Source organism: Tachyglossus aculeatus, chromosome 18, assembly GCF_015852505.1.
Source record: "Tachyglossus aculeatus isolate mTacAcu1 chromosome 18, mTacAcu1.pri, whole genome shotgun sequence".
Classification (NCBI taxonomy): Eukaryota; Metazoa; Chordata; class Mammalia; order Monotremata; family Tachyglossidae; genus Tachyglossus; species Tachyglossus aculeatus.
The window spans coordinates 22,649,293-22,668,045 of record NC_052083.1 but is presented as its reverse complement, the minus strand read 5'-3'; the positions used below and the strand labels follow the sequence as shown (position 1 = coordinate 22,668,045).

The 18,753-nt window shown below is 45.5% G+C and overlaps 1 protein-coding gene across 1 annotated transcript; it reads right to left on the bottom strand.

Moving 5' to 3' along the window:
* Nucleotides 1-11,030: 11,030 nt before the first annotated feature.
* On the bottom strand, nucleotides 11,031-12,002 carry LOC119940063 (olfactory receptor 4C11-like). The gene has a single exon (XM_038760110.1). It carries the CDS (start codon nucleotides 11,970-11,972, stop codon nucleotides 11,031-11,033), a length of 942 nt encoding a protein of 313 aa, XP_038616038.1. The 5' UTR covers nucleotides 11,973-12,002.
* Nucleotides 12,003-18,753: the final 6,751 nt, after the last annotated feature.

Genomic DNA, 18,753 nt, shown 5'->3' with positions numbered 1-18,753 from the left:
CCCTCGAAGCGATCTATAGTCCATACAGGTAACCAATCAGGGCCGTGGGACATTGTGTTCCCCTGCTTCCTCCCCCCAAAAAAGTGACCTTCCTTAGGGAGCCACCTCTCCCTTCTTTCCTGTGTTTGGACAGTATGTGACTGATTCCCCCCTACCTTCCACCACGGGTGACAATGCCCTTGTTCTCACCATTTTACTTTTAGCAACTACCTGCATTTGCACCTCCTCAGCCCACCAGTGTTTCTTTAGTTCTTTCCTGCCCTACGCGTTTCGTCTCCCATGCACCCCCATAACAGTTTCACCCTCCTCCAGAACACCCATCCACAGGACACCATCCCCCTCTGCCTCAGAGACAATTCAGCCGAGATCCTCTGGACTCTCCTTACCATTAGCCTTTTTGATTTCTTTCACCCATGGACAATTCAACCTTCTCCTTTGGGCATCACCCGCTAATTTTATTGTTGCCATTGCATGTTAATTGTTTCCTGCTCTCTGTGCTGTCATTTACCTCGCTGACCTCACCATGACCTATCAGCATCCCTGCTCCCATCTGCCCTTCCCTGTCCTCACCTTCCCTTTCCCCTCTCCTACCCAACTCTTTTCCTTCATTTGCCCCGCCCCGACCCCCTCCCCGCCCCCACCCTCGAATCCCTCTGTACAAGAGCCAGCCCACACCCCCACCCCTTGCGCAGTTTCCCGCCAAAACCCTCCCTTCCAACCCCACCCTTCCCCTACTCCACACCCCCGCCCCATCCCAATTCTCCTTTACTACTGCCACCCCTCATCCCCCTCTCCCCGCACAGACCCCCGCCAATTCATTCCCATCCAAACCCTCCCCACTCCTCGAAACCTTTCCCCTCCCTCCCTCCTTCCACGGCTGCTGCCAAGTGTGGCCTATGAAACCCCCGCTCCATTATAGTTAAGCTCGCTTTCATCCTTGAACTGTTCCTTTCCAGCTCTCTCCTCCTCCTCACCCTCACCGAGACTTGGCTCACCCCGGATGACACGGTTTCTTCTGCTGCTCTCACCAGCGGAGGCCTCTTCTACTCCCATTCCCCCAGACTCACCGGGAAAGGAGGAGGTGTCGGCTTCCTTCTCGTACCCCAATGTCGCTTTCACACTATCCCTCCTCCTCCTTCCTTTCCTTTCCCCTCCTTTGAAGCCCATATCATCCGCCTCTACCAGCCCCTCCAGATTCTTGTAGCCATCATCTACCGCCCCACTGGTCCCACCTCCAACTTCTTTAACTATTTTGACCCCTTTCTCACCTTTCTTCTCTCCTTTTCCATGCCCACTCTGATCCTCGGAGACTTTAACATGCACATGGATATACCAGGTAACTCCTCTGCTGCGCATCTTCTACCTCTCCTTGACTCCTCCTACTTCCAGCTCCACCCCACCTCACTCACTCACCACCTTGGTCACACCCTCGACCTCATCATCTCTTACCGTTGCACTATCTACACCCTCACCAACTCTGAAATCTCTCTCTATGATCATAGCTTTCTCACCTGCCTCTTCTCTCATGCTCCTTCCCTCTGTAAATGTATATTACTCCCTCACGGAGACCTCCACTTTCTCTAACCTATCCTTCTCTCTCGGCGCATCACACCCCACCTTGCCTCCCTATCCTCTCTACCCACTCTTGATGACCAAATTACTGCTCTCAACTCCACCCTCTCAACTCTACTCATTCGCTCCCCTATTCCTTCATCACTCTCGCACCACTAACCCACATCCTTGGGTCACTGCCACTGCCCGCCTCCTTCATTCTTAAGCTCGAGTTGCTAAACGCTGCTGGCGAAAGTCTAAACACCAGGCCAATATTGTACACTTCAAATTTATCGTATCCTGCCTTGCCTCTGCCCTCTCCTCTGCCAGGCAAAACAATTTTTCTTCCCTATTGACACCCATGCCCGTCACCCACGTCAGCTGTTCTGGATATTTAACTCCCTCCTCAGGATCCCTGTTACTCCCCCTCCCTCATCCCTCACCCCCAACGATCTGGCCACCTATTTCATTAGGGAAATTAATCCCATCAGATCTGAGCTCCCCATAGTCACCCCTCCCCCATCTCCATTCCCCCCGCTCTCAACTCTGTCTTCTCTTTCCCATTCTTTCCATCAGTATCTTCAGATGAGATCTCTCCACCTTTCGAGTGTCACCCCATCCACCTTCGGATTCCATTCTCTCTCATCTTATAAAAACTCCCACAACTTCCCTCCTCCCTTCCTTAACTTCCATCTTCAACCGCTCACTCTCCAGTGGTTTCTTCCCCTCTGCCTTCAAACATGCCCAAGTCTCTCCCATCCAAAAAAACCCTCTCTTGATCCCACTGCCCCTTCCAGTTATCGCCCTATCTCCCTCTAACCTTTCCTTTCCAAACTCAAAAAAGAGTCAAATACACTCGCTGCCTCAATTCCTCCACTCCAACTTTCTCCTAGACCCCGTCCAATCTGGCTTCCGCCCCCTCCACTCCGCTGAACCTGCCCTCTCAAAGGTTACCAGTGACCTCCTTCTTGCCAGATCCAATGGCTCTTACTCTATCCTAATCCTCCTCGACCTCTCAGCTTCCCTCGACACTGTGGACCATCCCCTTCTCCTCAACACGTTATCCAACCTTGGCTTCACTACTCTCTTCTCTCCTGGTTCTCCTCTTATATCTCTGACTGTACATTCTCAATCTCCTTCGCGGGCTCCTCCTCCCCCTCCCATCCCCTTAGGGTCAGTTTTTGGTCCCCTTCTGTTCTCCATCTATACTCACTCCCTTGGTGAACTCATTCGCTCCCATGGCTTCAACTATCATCTCTACGCAGGCGACAACCCAAATCGACATCTACTCCCCTGTTCTCTTTCTCTCCCTCCAGGCTCGTATCTCCTCTTGCCTTCAGGACATCTCCATCTGAATGTCCACCCATCACCTTAAAGCTCAACATATGCAAGACCGAGCTCCTTATCTTCCCTCCAAAACCTTGTCCTCTCTCTGACTTTCAGCATGGAAGGCCCTACCATCCTTCCCATCACACGAGCCCACAAAAGTGTCGTCATCCTGAATTCCGCTCTCTCATTCACCCCAAACACTCAATCCATTACCAAAACCTGCCGGTCTCACCTTCACAACATCATAAAGATACGCCCTTTCCTCTCCATCCAAACCGCTACCTTGCTGTAGAATCTCTCATCCTATCACGACTGGATTACTGCATCGGCCTCCTTTCTGATCTTCCATCCTCCTTTCTCTCCCAGCTTCAGTCTATTCTTCACTCTGCTGCCCGGATTATCTTTGTACAGAAACGCTCTGGGCAAGTCACTCTCCCTTCCTCAAAATTCTCCACTGGTTGCCTATCAACCTTCAGAAGAAGCAAAAACTCCTCAATATTGGCTTCATAGCTTTCCATCACCTCGCCCCTTCCTACCTCACCTCCCTCTCTCTTTCTACACTCCTTCTCCTTCTACACTCTTCTGCTGCTAACCTCCTCACACTGTGTCTCATTCTTGCCTGTACCGCTATGCTGCCAACCTCGCCCACTCACCAACCTGGTCACACCCTCGACCTCATCATCTTCTACCGCTGCACTGTCTCCATCCTCACCAACTCTGAAATACCTCTCTCTGATCATAATCTTCTCACCTGCCTCCTCACTCATACTCCCCTTTAAATCTAAATTACTCCCTCACAGAGATCTCTGCTCTCTTGACCACATCTGTCTTTCTGAACGCCTCGCACCCCACCTCGCCTCCCTTTCCTCTCTACCCAATCTTGATGTTCAGATTACTGCTCTCAACTCTACCCTCTCTACTAAGCTAGACTTGCTCGCTCCCCTTTCCCTTCGCTGCTCTCGTACCACTAACCCACAGCCCTGGATCACTGCCACTGTCTGCCTCCTTCACTCTTATGCTCGAGCTGCTGAACGCTGCTGGTGAAAGTCTAAACACCATGCCAACCTCGTTCACTTCAAGTTTATCCTTTCCTGTCTCAACTCTGCACTCTCCTCTGCCAGACAAAACTATTTCTCCTCCCTTATTGACACCCATGCCCATCATCCCCGTCAGCTCTTCTGTACATTCCCTTCTCCCTTCTCAGGCTCCCTGTTCCCCCCCCCTCCTCCTTCCCTCACCCCCAAACATCTGGCCTCCTACTTCATTAATAAAATTAAATCCGTCAGGTCTGAGCTCGCCAAAGTCACTCCTCCCACCCCCTTCTCTAACCCCCCGGCTCTCAACGCTCTACGCTACTCTCCCATCCTTCCCAGAGTATCCTTAGAGGAGATCACCTCCCTCCTTTGAAGTGCTACTCCGGCCACCTGTGTTTCTGACCCCTTTCCCTCTCATCCTATGAAATCTCTCGCTCCGTCCCTTCTACCCTCCTTAACTTCCATCTTCAACCGCTCACTCTTCACTGGCTCCTTCCCCTCTGCCTTCAAACATGCCCACGTCTCTCCCATCCTAAAAAAAACCCTCTCTTGACCCCACCTCACCTTCTAGTTATCGCCCTAACTCCCTTCTGCCATTCCTTTCCAAATTCCCTGAACGAGTCGTCCTCACCAACTCTGAAATCCCTCTCTCTGATCATAATCTTCTCCCCTGCCTCCTCACTCACACTCCGTTCCCCTGTAAATCTATTTTACTCCCTCACAGAGATTCCTTAACGCCATCTCTCTCCTCGACCCCCTCCAAACTGGCTTCCGTCCCCTACATTCCACATAAACTGCCCTCTCAAAGGTCACCAATGACCTGCTTCTTGCCAAATCCAACGGCTCATACTCTATCCTAATCCTCCTCGACCTCTTAGCTGTCTTCGACACTGTGGACCACCCCCTTCTCAACACGCTATCCAACCTTGGCTTCACAGACTCTGTCCTCTCCTGGTTCTCCTCTTACCTCTCGGGCCATTCATTCTCAGTCTCTTTTGCAGGCTCCTCCTCCCCCTCCCATCCCCTTACTATAGGGGTTCCTCAGGGGTCAGACCGTTCTCGGTCCCTTTCTGTTCTCGATCTACACTCACTCACTTGGATGTCTGGTTGTCTGCCCACCACCTAAAACTCAACATATCCAAGACTGAACTCCTTGTCTTCCCTCCCAAACCCTGCCCTCTCCCTGACTTTCCCATCACTGTTGACGGCACTACCATCCTTCCCATCTCACAAGCCCGTAACCTAGGTATCATCCTCGACTCCGCTCTCTCGTTCACCCCTCACATCCAAGCCGTCACCAAAACCTGCCGATCTTTCCTCCGCAACATCGCCAAGATCCACCATTTCCTCTCCATCCAAACTGCTACCCTGCTCGTTCAAGCCCTCATCCTATCCCGTCTGGAATACTGAATCAGCCTACTCTCTGACCTCCCATCCTCCTGTCTCTCCCCACTTCAATCCATACTTCATGTTGCTGCCCGGATTGTCTTTGTCCAGAGATGCTCTGGGCATGTTACTCCCCTCCTCAAAAGTCTCCAGTGGCTACCAATCAAACTACGCATCAGGCAGAAACTCCTCACCCTCGGCTTCAAGGCTCTCCATCACCCCGCCCCCTCCTACGTCACCTCCCTTCTCTCCTTCTACAGCCCAGCCCGCACCCTCTGCTCCTCTGCTGCTAATCTTCTCACCGTGCCTCGTTCTCGCCTGTCCCACCGCCGACCCTTGGCCAACGTCAACCCTCTGGCCTGGAATGCCCTCCCTCCCCACATCCGCCAAGCTAGCTCTCTTCCTCCCTTCAAGGCCCTACTGAGAGTTCACCTCCTCCAGGAGGTCTTCCCAGACTGAGCCCCCTCCTTCCTTTCCCCCTCCTCCCCCTTTTCATCTCCCCCTCCTTACCTCCTTCCCTTCCTCACATCACATGTATATACGTATATATGTTTGTACGTATTTATTACTCTATTTATTTATTTATTTTACTTGTACATATTTATTCTACTTATTTTGTTAATATGTTTTGTTTTGTTCTCTGTCTCCCCCTTCTAGACTGTGAGCCCACTGTTGGGTAGGGACTGTCTCTATATGTTGCCAACTTGTACCTCCCAAGCGCTTAGTACAGTGCTCTGCACACAGTAAATGCTCAATAAATACGACTGAATTAATGAATGAATGGTGAACTCATTCGCTCCCACGGCTTCAACTATCATCTCTACGCTGATGACACCCAAATCGACATCTCTGCCCCTGCTCTCTGTCCTCCCTCCAGGCTCGCATCTCGTCCTGCCTTCAGGACATCTCCATCTGGATGTCTGCCCACCATCTAAAACTCAACATGTCCAAGACTGAACTCTTTGTCTTCCCTCCCAAACCCTGCCCTCTCCCTGACTTTCCCATCACTGTTGACGGCACTACCATCCTTCGCATCTCACAAACCCGCAACCTTGGTGTCATCCTCGACTCCGCTCTCTCGTTCACCCCTCACATCCAATCCGTCACCAAAACCTGCCGTTCTCACCTCCGCAACATTGCCAAGATCCTCCCTTTGCTCTCCATCCAAAACGCCACGCTGCTCGTTCAAGCTCTCATCCTATCCCGTCTGGATTACTGAATCAGCCTCCTCTGCGATTTCCCATCCTCCTGTCCCTCCCCACTTCAATCCGTACTTCACACCGCTGCCCGGATCGTCTTTGTCCAGAAACGTTCTGGACATGTTACTCCCCTCCTCAAAAATCTCCAGTGGCTACCAATCAACCTATGCATCAGGCAAAAACTGCTCACCCTCGGCTTCAAGGCTCTCCATCACCTCACCCCCTCCTACCTTACCTCCCTTCTCTCCTTCTGCAGCCCAGCCCGCACCCTCCACTCCTCTGCCGCTAGTCTCCTCACCGTGCTGCGTTCTCGCTTGTCCCACTGTCGACCCCCGGCCAATGTCATGCCCCTGGCCTGGAATGCCTTCCCTCCGCACATCTGCCAAGCTAGCTCTCTTCCTCCCTTCAAATCCCTACTGAGAGCTCCCCTCCTCCAGGAGGCTTTCCCAGACTGAGCCCTCTCCTTCCCCCCCTTTCCCCCCTCCAAATCCCTCTCACCTTACCTCCTTCCCCTCCCCACAGCACCTGTATATATGAATGTATATTTGTACGTATTTATTACTCTATTTATTTTTTGTACATATTTATTCTATTTATTTTATTTTGTTTCTATATTTTGTTTTGTTCTCTGTCTCCCCCTTCTAGACTGTGAGCCCACTGTTGGATAGGGACCGTCTCTATAGGTTGCCAACTTGTACTTCCCAAGCACTTAGTACAGTGCTCTGCACACCGTAAGTGTTCAGTAAATACGACTGAATGAATGAATGTGGGCTGGGACTTTCACTCTTTATTGTCGTACTGTACTTTCCCAAGCACTTAGTTCAGAGCTCTGCACACAGTAAGTGGTCAATAAATATGATTGAGTGAATCTGTCTGATATGAGGAGGAAGGTCGTTCCAGGCCAGAGGTAAGATGTGGGTGAGACATTGGCAGTGAGATACAAGAGATGACTGTCTCCAGAAAACGGGGATTAGTATTGCAAAATCCCAGGTTTAGAGGTAGAAACTGATTTGAGGAGAGTTCTGTTGCTTCAGATCGAGGTACTTTTTGTTTTGGTTTTGAATATTTTATGGTATTTGTTAACCTTGTATTGTATGTCAGGCACTGTTCTAAGTGCTGGGGTAGATACAGGATAATCAGGGGGACACAGTGCCTGTCCCATATAAGGCTCACAGACTTAATCCCCATTTTACAGATGAGGTAACTAAGGCACAAGGAAGTGAAGTGACTTGCCCAAGGTCACCTGGGAATAGAACCCAGGTCCTCTGACTCAAAGGCTCATGTTGTTCTACTAGAGATTACTAATCCAGACAGAGCACCAGACATCAGAACTTCTACCAGTGCAGGTGGAGAGAGCATGGGTCTGGTTCAGGAAAAAGGATTGTAATTCAGGAAGATCTAGAAATCTTTCAAAATAAGTTTTTGTAGGAATTTGCATTGATTGGGTTTACCAGACACTGAATTTCAGTTTTTGTCATTGCTGGTGAATTTTACAGTGGACCATTCGTTAATTCCCATCAGCAATTCATCATTCTACAAACAGTAAAGCAATTATTCAGGTAATTGGCCAGGAAAATCCAGGCCTAAATGCCCTGCTTTTCCTCCAAAATGAGGAAATCACTTTGAGGAATGATTTAATCACTTTGCCAAAACCAAGGTGAAGTAGAGAACAGTCACTTGATTAATTCAGACAGTTCAAAACAAAGCAATCCACTTTTCTATCAATGTATCTGAGAAATTCAGACAGAAGTTAGGTTTGGAGGGCTTCTGTCTGAATTACCTGGATAACTGTAGACCTATCTGAATATTTCAAGAGGACGTATCTCTGATCTGAAAACACCATTTCATTTTGGTATAGTGCTACCTGGAAAATTTAAAATCAAATTTTCTAAACTCCCCACACTTCTAAAAGAGTTGGTTATTTTTCTCAAACCATTCAGTAATAAATAACAATATTAATTAAGACTCTAGAAATGCATGAATTATAATATTAAGCTCCAGGAAGAAGACATAGTTAATTTCAGGCTCTGACCCTGCCCCTTAAAAGACTCAGAATCTAAACAAGGGAGGCAATGTATTTTAGTGTCTGTCTCCCGCTGTAGTCAGTTAACTCCTTATGGGAAAGAATTGTGTCTACCAAAGCTGTTGCATTGTACTTTCCCAAGTGCTTAGTACAATATTCTGCATAAGCATTCAATAAATATCACTGATTGATTGATTGAAAGACATAGATGGAAAAATATGTAAAACCAGGATGAACAGTAAAAGATTACTTTTCATGTCTCATCATCTCACCACTCCTCTTTGAACCACCCAATCCCAAATGCCACAGTCTTTCCAATATTCTCTATTTTGAAAAGACAGAAATTGTTCCTAGGGTAGGGGCAGGAGAGGAGAACAACCAGCATGGTCTAGTGGACCGAGAATGGGTCTGGGAGTCAGAAGGACCTAGATTCTAATGCTGGCTCCACCAGTCGTTTGCTGTGTGACTTCGAGCAAGTTGCCTTACTTCTCTGTGTCAGTTATCTCAGCTGTAAAATGGGGATTAAGACTGTGAGCCCCAGGTGGGACATGGACTGTGTCCAACCTTATTAGCTGGTATCTATCCCAACTCTTAGTACAGTGCCTGGCACATAGCAAGCACTTAACGAATACCATTTTAAAATGGATCTTAGGTATCTGAAGAGTGGCAGGGCCCTGGACTACCCCCATGAACCCAGGAACTTTGGTAGTGAAGCCAAAGCCAAGCCCCCTGTGGAAACACAATATGAAAAACAGAATGTCACTGTTATGCAACTGCATTTCTCAAATAAATTGAAATCTGGCTTATGTTGTCCTATTGCCCAATGTAAATATAGTAGTTTTCATACATGCCAATTATAATGATCATATAGTGCCAGAGCATCAAGGAACCCACCAACGAACATCTCAGCACCAGCAAAGAATGAATTAGAAAGAAGCAAACATTCACTGAATGACATGACTTTCTTCTCATGGAACAAATCTGCAAGAGAATCAGTGTAGCCTAGTGGAAAGAGCCGGTGCCTGGGAGTCAGAGGACCTGGTTTCCAATCCCGGACCATCAATCCCTGCTATGTGAACTTGAGCAAGTCACTTACCTTCTCTGAGCTTCTGTTGTCTCATTTGTAAAACGGGGATTAAGACTGTGAGCCCTACGTGGGACAGGGACTAGGTCCAACCCGACTATCTTACGTCTACCCCAGTGTTTAGTACAGTGTCTGGCATGTAGTGACCACATAAGAAATACCTTAAAAACATTTTTTATCTGCTGTAACGAAGACGAAACAGAAGTCTATGAAGGAGAAACAGGTGAGAAAGAAGTACATGGAAAGAAAAGATTACATGATGTGGTGATGGTGATACAAATGATCAGTTTCCCCTGACAAATCCAGGTTTAGACATGACAAGTAATGATTTTGGTAGCTTCAGAAATCAGGAAAATCCCAGAAGGTTGGACTCAGTTAGTTCCATGGCTGACAACGTCTTCAGGAGAGCGTCAGTGGAAAGAGGAGGAGGATTTTAGAAGATAAGCAAGCAGATTAGGTTTAGAAGACCTAACATGTCAAAAAGATGATGGACAACTTAAGCCATACTTAAAAATGATGGGTTCTTTTCAACCCTGCTTAAGAGTAGTTGGGTCTTGTCAGAGCCGTGGGCTGAGGGAACCTAAAAGTCCAGCCCAAAAAGTTGTGCAGGTGTAAAGAACAGCTGTGCACCCTCATAGCTGAAAATCCATCGGACACCTTCCCTTCCCAAGGTCATGAACATAAATGCAAATTTTTATTTTAAAACTAATAACAAAAATTTTATTAGCAAACCAGAAAAGTGGCATTTGTCACATTCTAGAATAATGACCCCATCCTATCTGATTTTAACTTCCCAATTCAGACTTCCACCAGAAATCAACCACTCCATAGCAAAATCATAGTAGTCTACAGGCAGAAGAGCTACCAAAACTGATTTCATATCCATCTCAACCCACAACCAGTCTTACAGATTCCCAAAGTGAAAGGTAGTTTTATCTGGAAAACATCGGCCCCATTTCCCACCTACATAGGTGAGTCCGGATAAGCCTAGAGCTCTCAGAAACTGTCCCTTTGAAGATGTCCCAGGAGCTTATTCCTGGGTCAAAACATTTGGAGAAAGTATTGGCGCTTAGAACCCACATGACAGGTAACACATCTTGCCATGGCATATGTGTTCCAAATCTGTTCAAACACTGGCAAAAGTTAAGCCAAACCAGTTTCACTTGGAACCATCAGTTTCACTTGAATTCATCATTTCATGGAAAAGTTTCAAAGCCACGGTCTTTTGACCGGTACAGGAAACCATTATCTGTGTTTAATTTTGAATCAATTAAATGACAATTTATTTTTAATGGTAAAGTTACCGGTGGAAGGAAATATGCAGAAATACCAAAAGGGCCCCTTCTCCAACCCCTTCCTCACTCTGTTCCCTATCTGAAGCTCCCTCCCTTTTAAAATACGCCAAGATACACTTTTTCCCATCTTCATAATGTTCCTAATAACTCCCCAGGAATCACCTTTCGGCTCCATAACTTTCCCATGGCATTTTTCACCTCTGCGGTCCTCAGAGTGTAGATCAAAGGGTTTAACAAGGGAGTAACAATCGTATAAAAGACTGACACGGATTTATCCACAGAGAAGGTAGTCTGGGGCCGGGTGTATATGAATATACAGGGACCGAAGAATAAGGTGACCACAAGAATGTGGGAGCTGCAGGTGGACAGGGCTTTACGTCTCCCTTCATCCCCCTTGGACCTCAGAGAGTACAAGATGAATACGTAGGATGCCATAAGCACTGCAAAACTCGAGGTACAGATGGCTCCACTGTTGGAAACGAACAGCAGGTTTGCCAAATGAGTGTCAGAGCAGGCGAGTTTCATCAAGGGTTGCACATCACAGAAATAATGATCGATCACATTGGGACCACAGAATGGTAGGCTCAGGGTGAGAAGAAGCTGGGCAGAAGAATGCAGAAAAGACCCTACCCAGGCCAAGCCCACCAGGACACCACACAGACGCTGATTCATGATGGTGGTATAGAGGAGGGGCTGACAGATGGCCACATAGCGGTCATAGGCCATCAGAATGAGGACCAGGATTTCCATGCAGCCGAAGAAGTGGGATGCAAAGAGTTGTGTCATGCAGCCCCCAAACGTGATGGTCTTCTTGTCAGAGAGAGAGTCTACAATCAGTTTTGGGGCCGTGGTAGAGGAGAAACAGGCATCTGAAAATGACAAATAGGTCAGGAAATAGTACATAGGGGATTCAAGTGTCGGGCTAGTCTTGATGGTCACAACAATGAGGAAGTTGCCAAACACGGTAGCCAAGTAAAATATCAAGAAGACAGCAAAGATGACCTTCTGCTTCTCTGGATCCTGGGTCAGTCCCAACAGAACGAATTCTGTAACATTGTTTGGGATAGCCATGGGTTCAGTGTTCACGGAGCACCCCTGGGTGAAAACTGATGCTCCTACAAAAATAAGAAACAAATTCTCATGAGCACTAGCTTGGGGTTAAGGCAGGATCTTATTCCAGGGAACAGGGACTTGTTCTCCACTATCCCGGGGAGATGGTGAATTTGAAGAGAACAGCACGGTCATGACTTTGTAAAGTGAAAGTTTCTCCTTGAGAATATTTTTACTTTCATTCCAGTCTGACTTTGTCATTGAAGAGTGTTGGGTGGTCCCCTAACTGAGCACGAGACAGACATCTAGTTGTAGAAATGACTAGATCTGTAGGCCAAGGGGACAATCTCTGTTAATTGGCAAATTGGTTCTTGTTCTTCTCTCAGTTCACACTGTTGTTGAGATTGTATTCATGACACCCCATTTCAATTTATGACTATTGAGTTGCCTAGTGGTTAGAGCATGGGCCTGGGTATCACAGGGATCTGGGTTCTAATCCCAGTTCTGCCATTTGTATGCTGTGTGACCTTGGTCAAGTCATTTAACTTCTCTGTGCCTCAGTTACTTCATCTTTAAACTGGGGATTAAGAATGTGAGCCCCATGTGGGACATGAACCGTTTCCAACCTAATTAGCTTGTATCTACCATAACACTTAGTACATTGCCTGGCATTTAGTAAGTCCTTGAATATCACTGAAAAAAGAACCAGTAAGAAGGTTCTAACCCCGACTTCACCACATCCCTGCTGCGTGATGTTGGACAAAAACTTAACTTCTGTTTGCCTCAGTTCCCTTATCTGCAAAATGAGGATAATAACCTGTTCTCTCTCATACTTAGATTGTGAGCCTCCTGTGGCACCTGATTAGCTTATATCTACCTCAGCATTTAGTACGGTGTTTAGCACACAGTAAGCATTTAACTAATACAACAATTGTTATTATTATTATTATCATTATTATTAAGGCAGAAGAATGGATGAAGTAAATGACCTACAGAGATTTTTCATATTTTGATTCTATTACTCTACAACTTATTTTTCAGTTAGTGTAACTACTACACATATTTGATCGATTTGCTTCTGTATAATTATATCATTATCTGAATTGGTATTTCCCCACCCATTTTGCTTGGGGACTTCTCTCAATTTCCCAGATGGCCATTCATCACTCAAACAACTCTTTACAGTACCTGTACTGAAAGAGTTCCTCAAAAAACTACCGAAGGAGGAGAGCTTATCAAAACAGTTCAGAATGAGTTTCAACTGTACCCTACAGATAAAATGAAAAGAAACAACAAAAAAAAAACACAGCCTCGAAAACTGATTTAAGGAAGTAAGATCAGATCAACCATATGCCTAACCTAGAATTCCGTTTCCATTATTAACACCAAAGGATTCTTAAAAAAATAGTTTTAAGATTGCCTTCCTTGGCATCCATCCTTATGGTTACATTTCTCTCTAATAACCCATTATGGATCTATCATCTATTGCTCTCATCAATCAACAGAACTTTATTTATTGAGTACTTACTCTGTGCAGAGCCTGTAACCAAGCACCTGGGAGAGTGCAATCGAGTTAGTAGACACAATCTGTTCCCTCAAGGAGTTTGCAATCTATTGGGGGAAACAGACACTAAAATAAATTAAAATTAGGGGGAAGCAAACCTCTCAGGGTTGCACCTTGAGAGTTTCCAGTACTCTACCAGTCTCGACTATGGGAGGGAGAGTCAAACAGAGGAATATCCATTCAATTTCTAGTTTAGACAGTGGCTAGCGAGTGAAAGGCAATCTGCTATAAGTCAAAACTCACCTGTGTTGGGCAGCAGCAGCATAGGAGAGAGTCGAGGGCAGAGACCCAGGTTTACTGTGTGGAAGGAGGCAATGGTAAACCGCTTCCATATTTTTACTAAGAAAACTTTATGGTTACACTTCCAGAACGACTGCAGATGAAGGTGGGATGTTCTGGGAGAGATGGGTCCATGGCGTCGCTGTGGGTGAGACACGACTCGATAGAATAAGACAGCAACAACAGGGGAAGCAACACAGTTTGAAGACATGTATGTGATTGGTCAGATACACAAGGAGGAATATCCAAGTGCTTGGGTAAATGTCGAAGTGTTTAAGTGGATGTTGGTGGAGAAGTAGGTTAGAGAGGTGAGAGATTTGTCAGGGAAGGCATCCTAGAGGAGAGATTTCAGGTCTTTGAAAATGGGAAGAGTGGTGGCCAGCCATATGTGAAGGGGGAGTGAGTTCTAGCCAAGAGGGAGATCATTAGCAAGGAATCAGCAAGGAGAAGCATGCGGAATCTTGATCCTTCTTGAGCTTTCAAATACCCTGACTTACCCTCTGATATTAATGATGATATTTGTTAAGGGCTTATTATGTGTCAAGCACTGTTCTAAGCACTGCAGTAGATAGAATGTAATCATATCAGACACAGTTCCTGTCCCTCATGGAGCTCTTAGTCTAAGTATGCGGGAGGACAGGTTTGACTCCCCATATTACAGATGAGGAAACTGAGACACAGAGAAGTTAAGTGAATTTCCCTAGGTCACCCAGGAGGTAATTGGCAGAGCAGAGATTAGAACCCAGGTCCTCTGTCTCCTAGGACTGTGCTCTTTCCACTAGGTCACGTTACTTCTCTGCTTCTCTAATAATGAATAAACTCACCCCAAATTTTCCAAAACTTTATGATTGCTTTTGGTACTTTCTGTCTTTCTGTCTTCCTTTACTATCAAATTTCATAACCTTACAGCTGCTCTGTGTAGTTTCTGTTTTAAGAGCAACTGATCATGCTTAAAATATTCTTCCACTGTTTCAGTTCCACTGTGCTCTCTACAGTTTAAAACCTCTGAATTATACAAAATGGGATCAGCAATTATAGTTAAGAGTTCCAAATTTTATCTTGGACTCTGTACTCATCAGTCTCCATGCCCAAGGAACTGATCCAAGAAATATCCAGCAGTCGGACAAATAAAAATTCAGGATGGTTTCCCAATTCTCGGTGGGAAATAATAGAGAGAAGAAGAGAACATTTCTGCTCTGAGAAACAGCATGGCCTAGATGAAAGAGCTCAGGCCTGGGAGCCAAAAGGGACCTGGATTTTAATTTTGACTCTGCCAGTTATCTGCTCTGTGACTTTGAATGTCACATAACTTCTTTGTACCTCAGTTTCAATCAGTCAATGGTATTCATTAATTCATTCATTCAATAGTATTTATTAAGCGCTTACTGTGTGCACAACACTATACTAAGCAATTAGAAAATATGAATGAGCAATAAAGTACAATATAGCAAGCATTGTATTAAGCACTTGGGAGAGTACAATACAACAGAATTAGCAGACACATTCCCTAATGTATCATCGAAGCTCATCCATGAAATGGGGATTCAATACCTGGGCTCCCTACTACATAGACTATCTGAGCCTCATGTAGGATTGGTACTGTGTCTAACTTGATTATCTTCTATCTATCCTAGTGCTTAAAACAGTGCTTGGCACATAGAAAGAGCTTAACCAATACCACAGCTATTATTGTTATTCTTATTGGTGGTGTTGTCAAAAAGCTCTCTCAATAACTAGTCCTCTGCCATATTCCTCAAACACAATCTTTCACACTGTACAAGCAAAAGTCGGTTCTTTGTATTCCACCGGATATTTAAAGCCATTCCTTGAATGGTCAGAAATGTGTGTGGCTCTCTGTCAGCCTCTAGGGGCTAGAGATTTCCCCAGGCAAAAGAGATTGCCAAAGAAGTCTGATAATTTGTTTTCATATGGTCAAATTCCCTGGGTCCGATTATGAAAGAGGTTGATGGAAGGAACAGAAGAGGGTGGAGCTATGTTTTCCAATTCTATTCTCAGAAATTCAAAGAGAAAATATGAGCATGAAACTTCAAAGAGAAAACGAAGAGAAAGAACAGATTTCTCCATTCAAAGTCCTCACAGTAGCTAACTCCCCTGTTTTCCTTAACGTCTGTGTCCCACCTCAATCTCTGTATTCCATCCTGTTTGGTAGAACCAAATGACCACTTTTGAATTTCCTGAATATTTATAATCATTCATCAAAAAGTTAGGAATGCAGAGGTCACCTTGTGAGTTTCCAAAGGACTTAGGAGACTGGCCAAAACAGCACATGATCTCATTTTACCTTGATTACATCATGTTCTTAAGAAATACTTTATGGCTCTGTTCTTTCAGATGGAGATATTTTTTAGCCAACTCAGGGTAGAAAAGGGGAGATGCAACTGCCAGACTGGGCTGAATTGTGGTCAGCAGTAACCAGTCTATCAGTGGCATCTATTGAGCGCTTATTATGTTCAAGAGCACTGTTCTAAGAACTTGGGAGAGTGCAGTATAATTAGCAGAAACATTCCCTGCCCATAATGAATTTACAGTCTAGAGGGAGAGACAAGGGCCCCAATGTCTGGGGCCCCAGAAATTGTTTCCCTTTGAACGGTTTTTGTCATTGAATAAGTTACTTTCTTCAAAAATGTTAATGAAATTATTTTAAGTGTTTTCAAATCAGATCACATTAACCATAAACTTTGCCACATCAGATTTCAGATATAAAAAATACTTGATAGCATTCTTGAAATTATTCCCCAAATGTCCCTATATCTTTTTCCTGCTTTAATCCAGGCCTCCAAAGAAAACACATTTACACATGACAGTTACAGGCAAATCAACATTTGAAGAAAATCCAGTTTTACATTGAAGTGGATGACTGTACTCCAGGGGCTTTTAATCTGAACCATGCCCACTTCATCCCCCACAAGCCTAAGGAAGCTGAATATCGATGGATTTGACCAGTCCTCCCAAACTTCCTAAATTCAAAGCCAATCACAGCCCTTTTGGCCATCAGAAAATTCAAGAGGCTACACAACTGGTCTGTTTAAGCACATGTTAAGGGGAACCTGAACACACTTCTATTACCTGAAACTTGCTCAGTCAATCAAAGGCATTTATTGAGCACTTACCGAGTGTACAGCACTGTTTTAAGTACATGAACACTGTACTAAGCATTTATACTATTGCAATGGCCTGAAACACCTTCCCCTATGAAATGAACCAGACACAGCTCTCCTCTAATCCCTCCTTTATTTCATCTTCTCCAGGAATCCTCCCCCAATTAAGGCTTCTATCCAAGTTCTTCCATCCCAAAGCTCCTTATTGAGAACTTACTGTGTACAGAACACTGTACTAAGCACTTGGGAGAACACAAGTCAACACAATGCATATATCAATATATAGATCGGTGCTATACAGTGATCTATATATATTGCTTATTTATTCCACTACATATTAATCTCTTTTATCATGTCATACTCTTACTATTACCAATTACATCCTGGGTAGAGAAGCAGCCTGGCTCAGTGGAAAGAGCCCGGGCTTTGGAGTCAGAGTTCATGGGTTCAAATCCCGGCTCCACCAATTGTCAGCTGTGTGACTTTGGGCAAGTCACTTCACTTCTCTGGGCCTCAGTTCCCTCATCTGGAAAATGGGGATGAAGACTGTGAGCCCCCCGTGGGACAACCTGATCACCTTGTAACCTCCCCAGCGCTTAGAACAGTGCTTTGCACATAGTAAGCGCTTAATAAATGCCATCATCATCATTATTACTATTATTATTAATTACATCCTGGTTCTTCTTTCTGTTCTTACTATTGGAAAATATCTGTGTCTTTCCGACTCCCCCATGACAAGTTTAAGCTCCTTGGGGCAGTAAACATTTAACCTGTTGCATAGTTCTCTGCACATAGTAGGATCTCAATAAATACTATTGACTGATTGAATGATTGATTAAGCCTCCCAGTTCCCCAAAGAGCTGCAACTGCAGTTTAGCACATAATGGGTACCTACAGAAATATTTTGTTTTTAGACACTCAAACTGATTAGCAGGAGGTTCACCAGAGCTGCCGATCACCATGCTTCCAATGAGTCACAGGCTTGGCCTCTGGAGTGGGAGTGTGGAGAGAGAGAGAGAGAAAGAGAGAGAGAGAGAGAGAGAGAGAGAGAGAGAGAGAGAGAGAGACTCTTCCCACTCAAATAAAAACGCCTTACCAACAGCTTTAAAGCACTCATTCACTCACCTCATTATTCTTCTACTACATCCCAGCCCATATTTAGATCTCATCTACCTCACGGCCGACCTCTCCCTCAAATCCTGCCTCTGGCCTGGAACACCCTCCCTCTTCATATCCGACAGGCAAGTACTCTCCCCACCTTTAAAACGCTTGTTGTAGGCACATCTTTTCCAAGAGGTCTTCCCTGACTAAACCCTCCTTTCCTCTCTCCCACTCTCTTCTGTATCACCTTGACCTGCTTCCTTTATCCATCCCTGCTTCCATCTCCAAACCAATTATACACTTATCTGTAATTTTATTCATATTAATGTCTTTCTGCCCCCCTAGACTGTGAGCTCATTGTGGGAAGGTAATGTGTATGTTTAATTGCACTCTCCCGTGTGCTTAGTACAGTATTCTGTGCACAGTAAGTTCTCAATAAATACGATTGACTGATTGACTGATTCAGAGGGGAGAGAGGCTTGCACAGATAAATTTCTCCCAAGGGCCTCGATACAGTCCCAGATCCTTGGAGACCAAGATGGAGATGGGCCTTTGAAGGGTTGTGAAGAGAGACTCTCAGACCTTGGGTAAGGCTCGCATATCCCCTCACCATAAGCCCCAGTACTAAATCAAGATCCAGACTTACATTAGGACCCAGGATCGACCTTCCTGAACCCTGGGAAAAAGGCCCTCACCTCCCAGACTGGGGTCATCACAGTGGTGGCCCTGGCCTACTTTC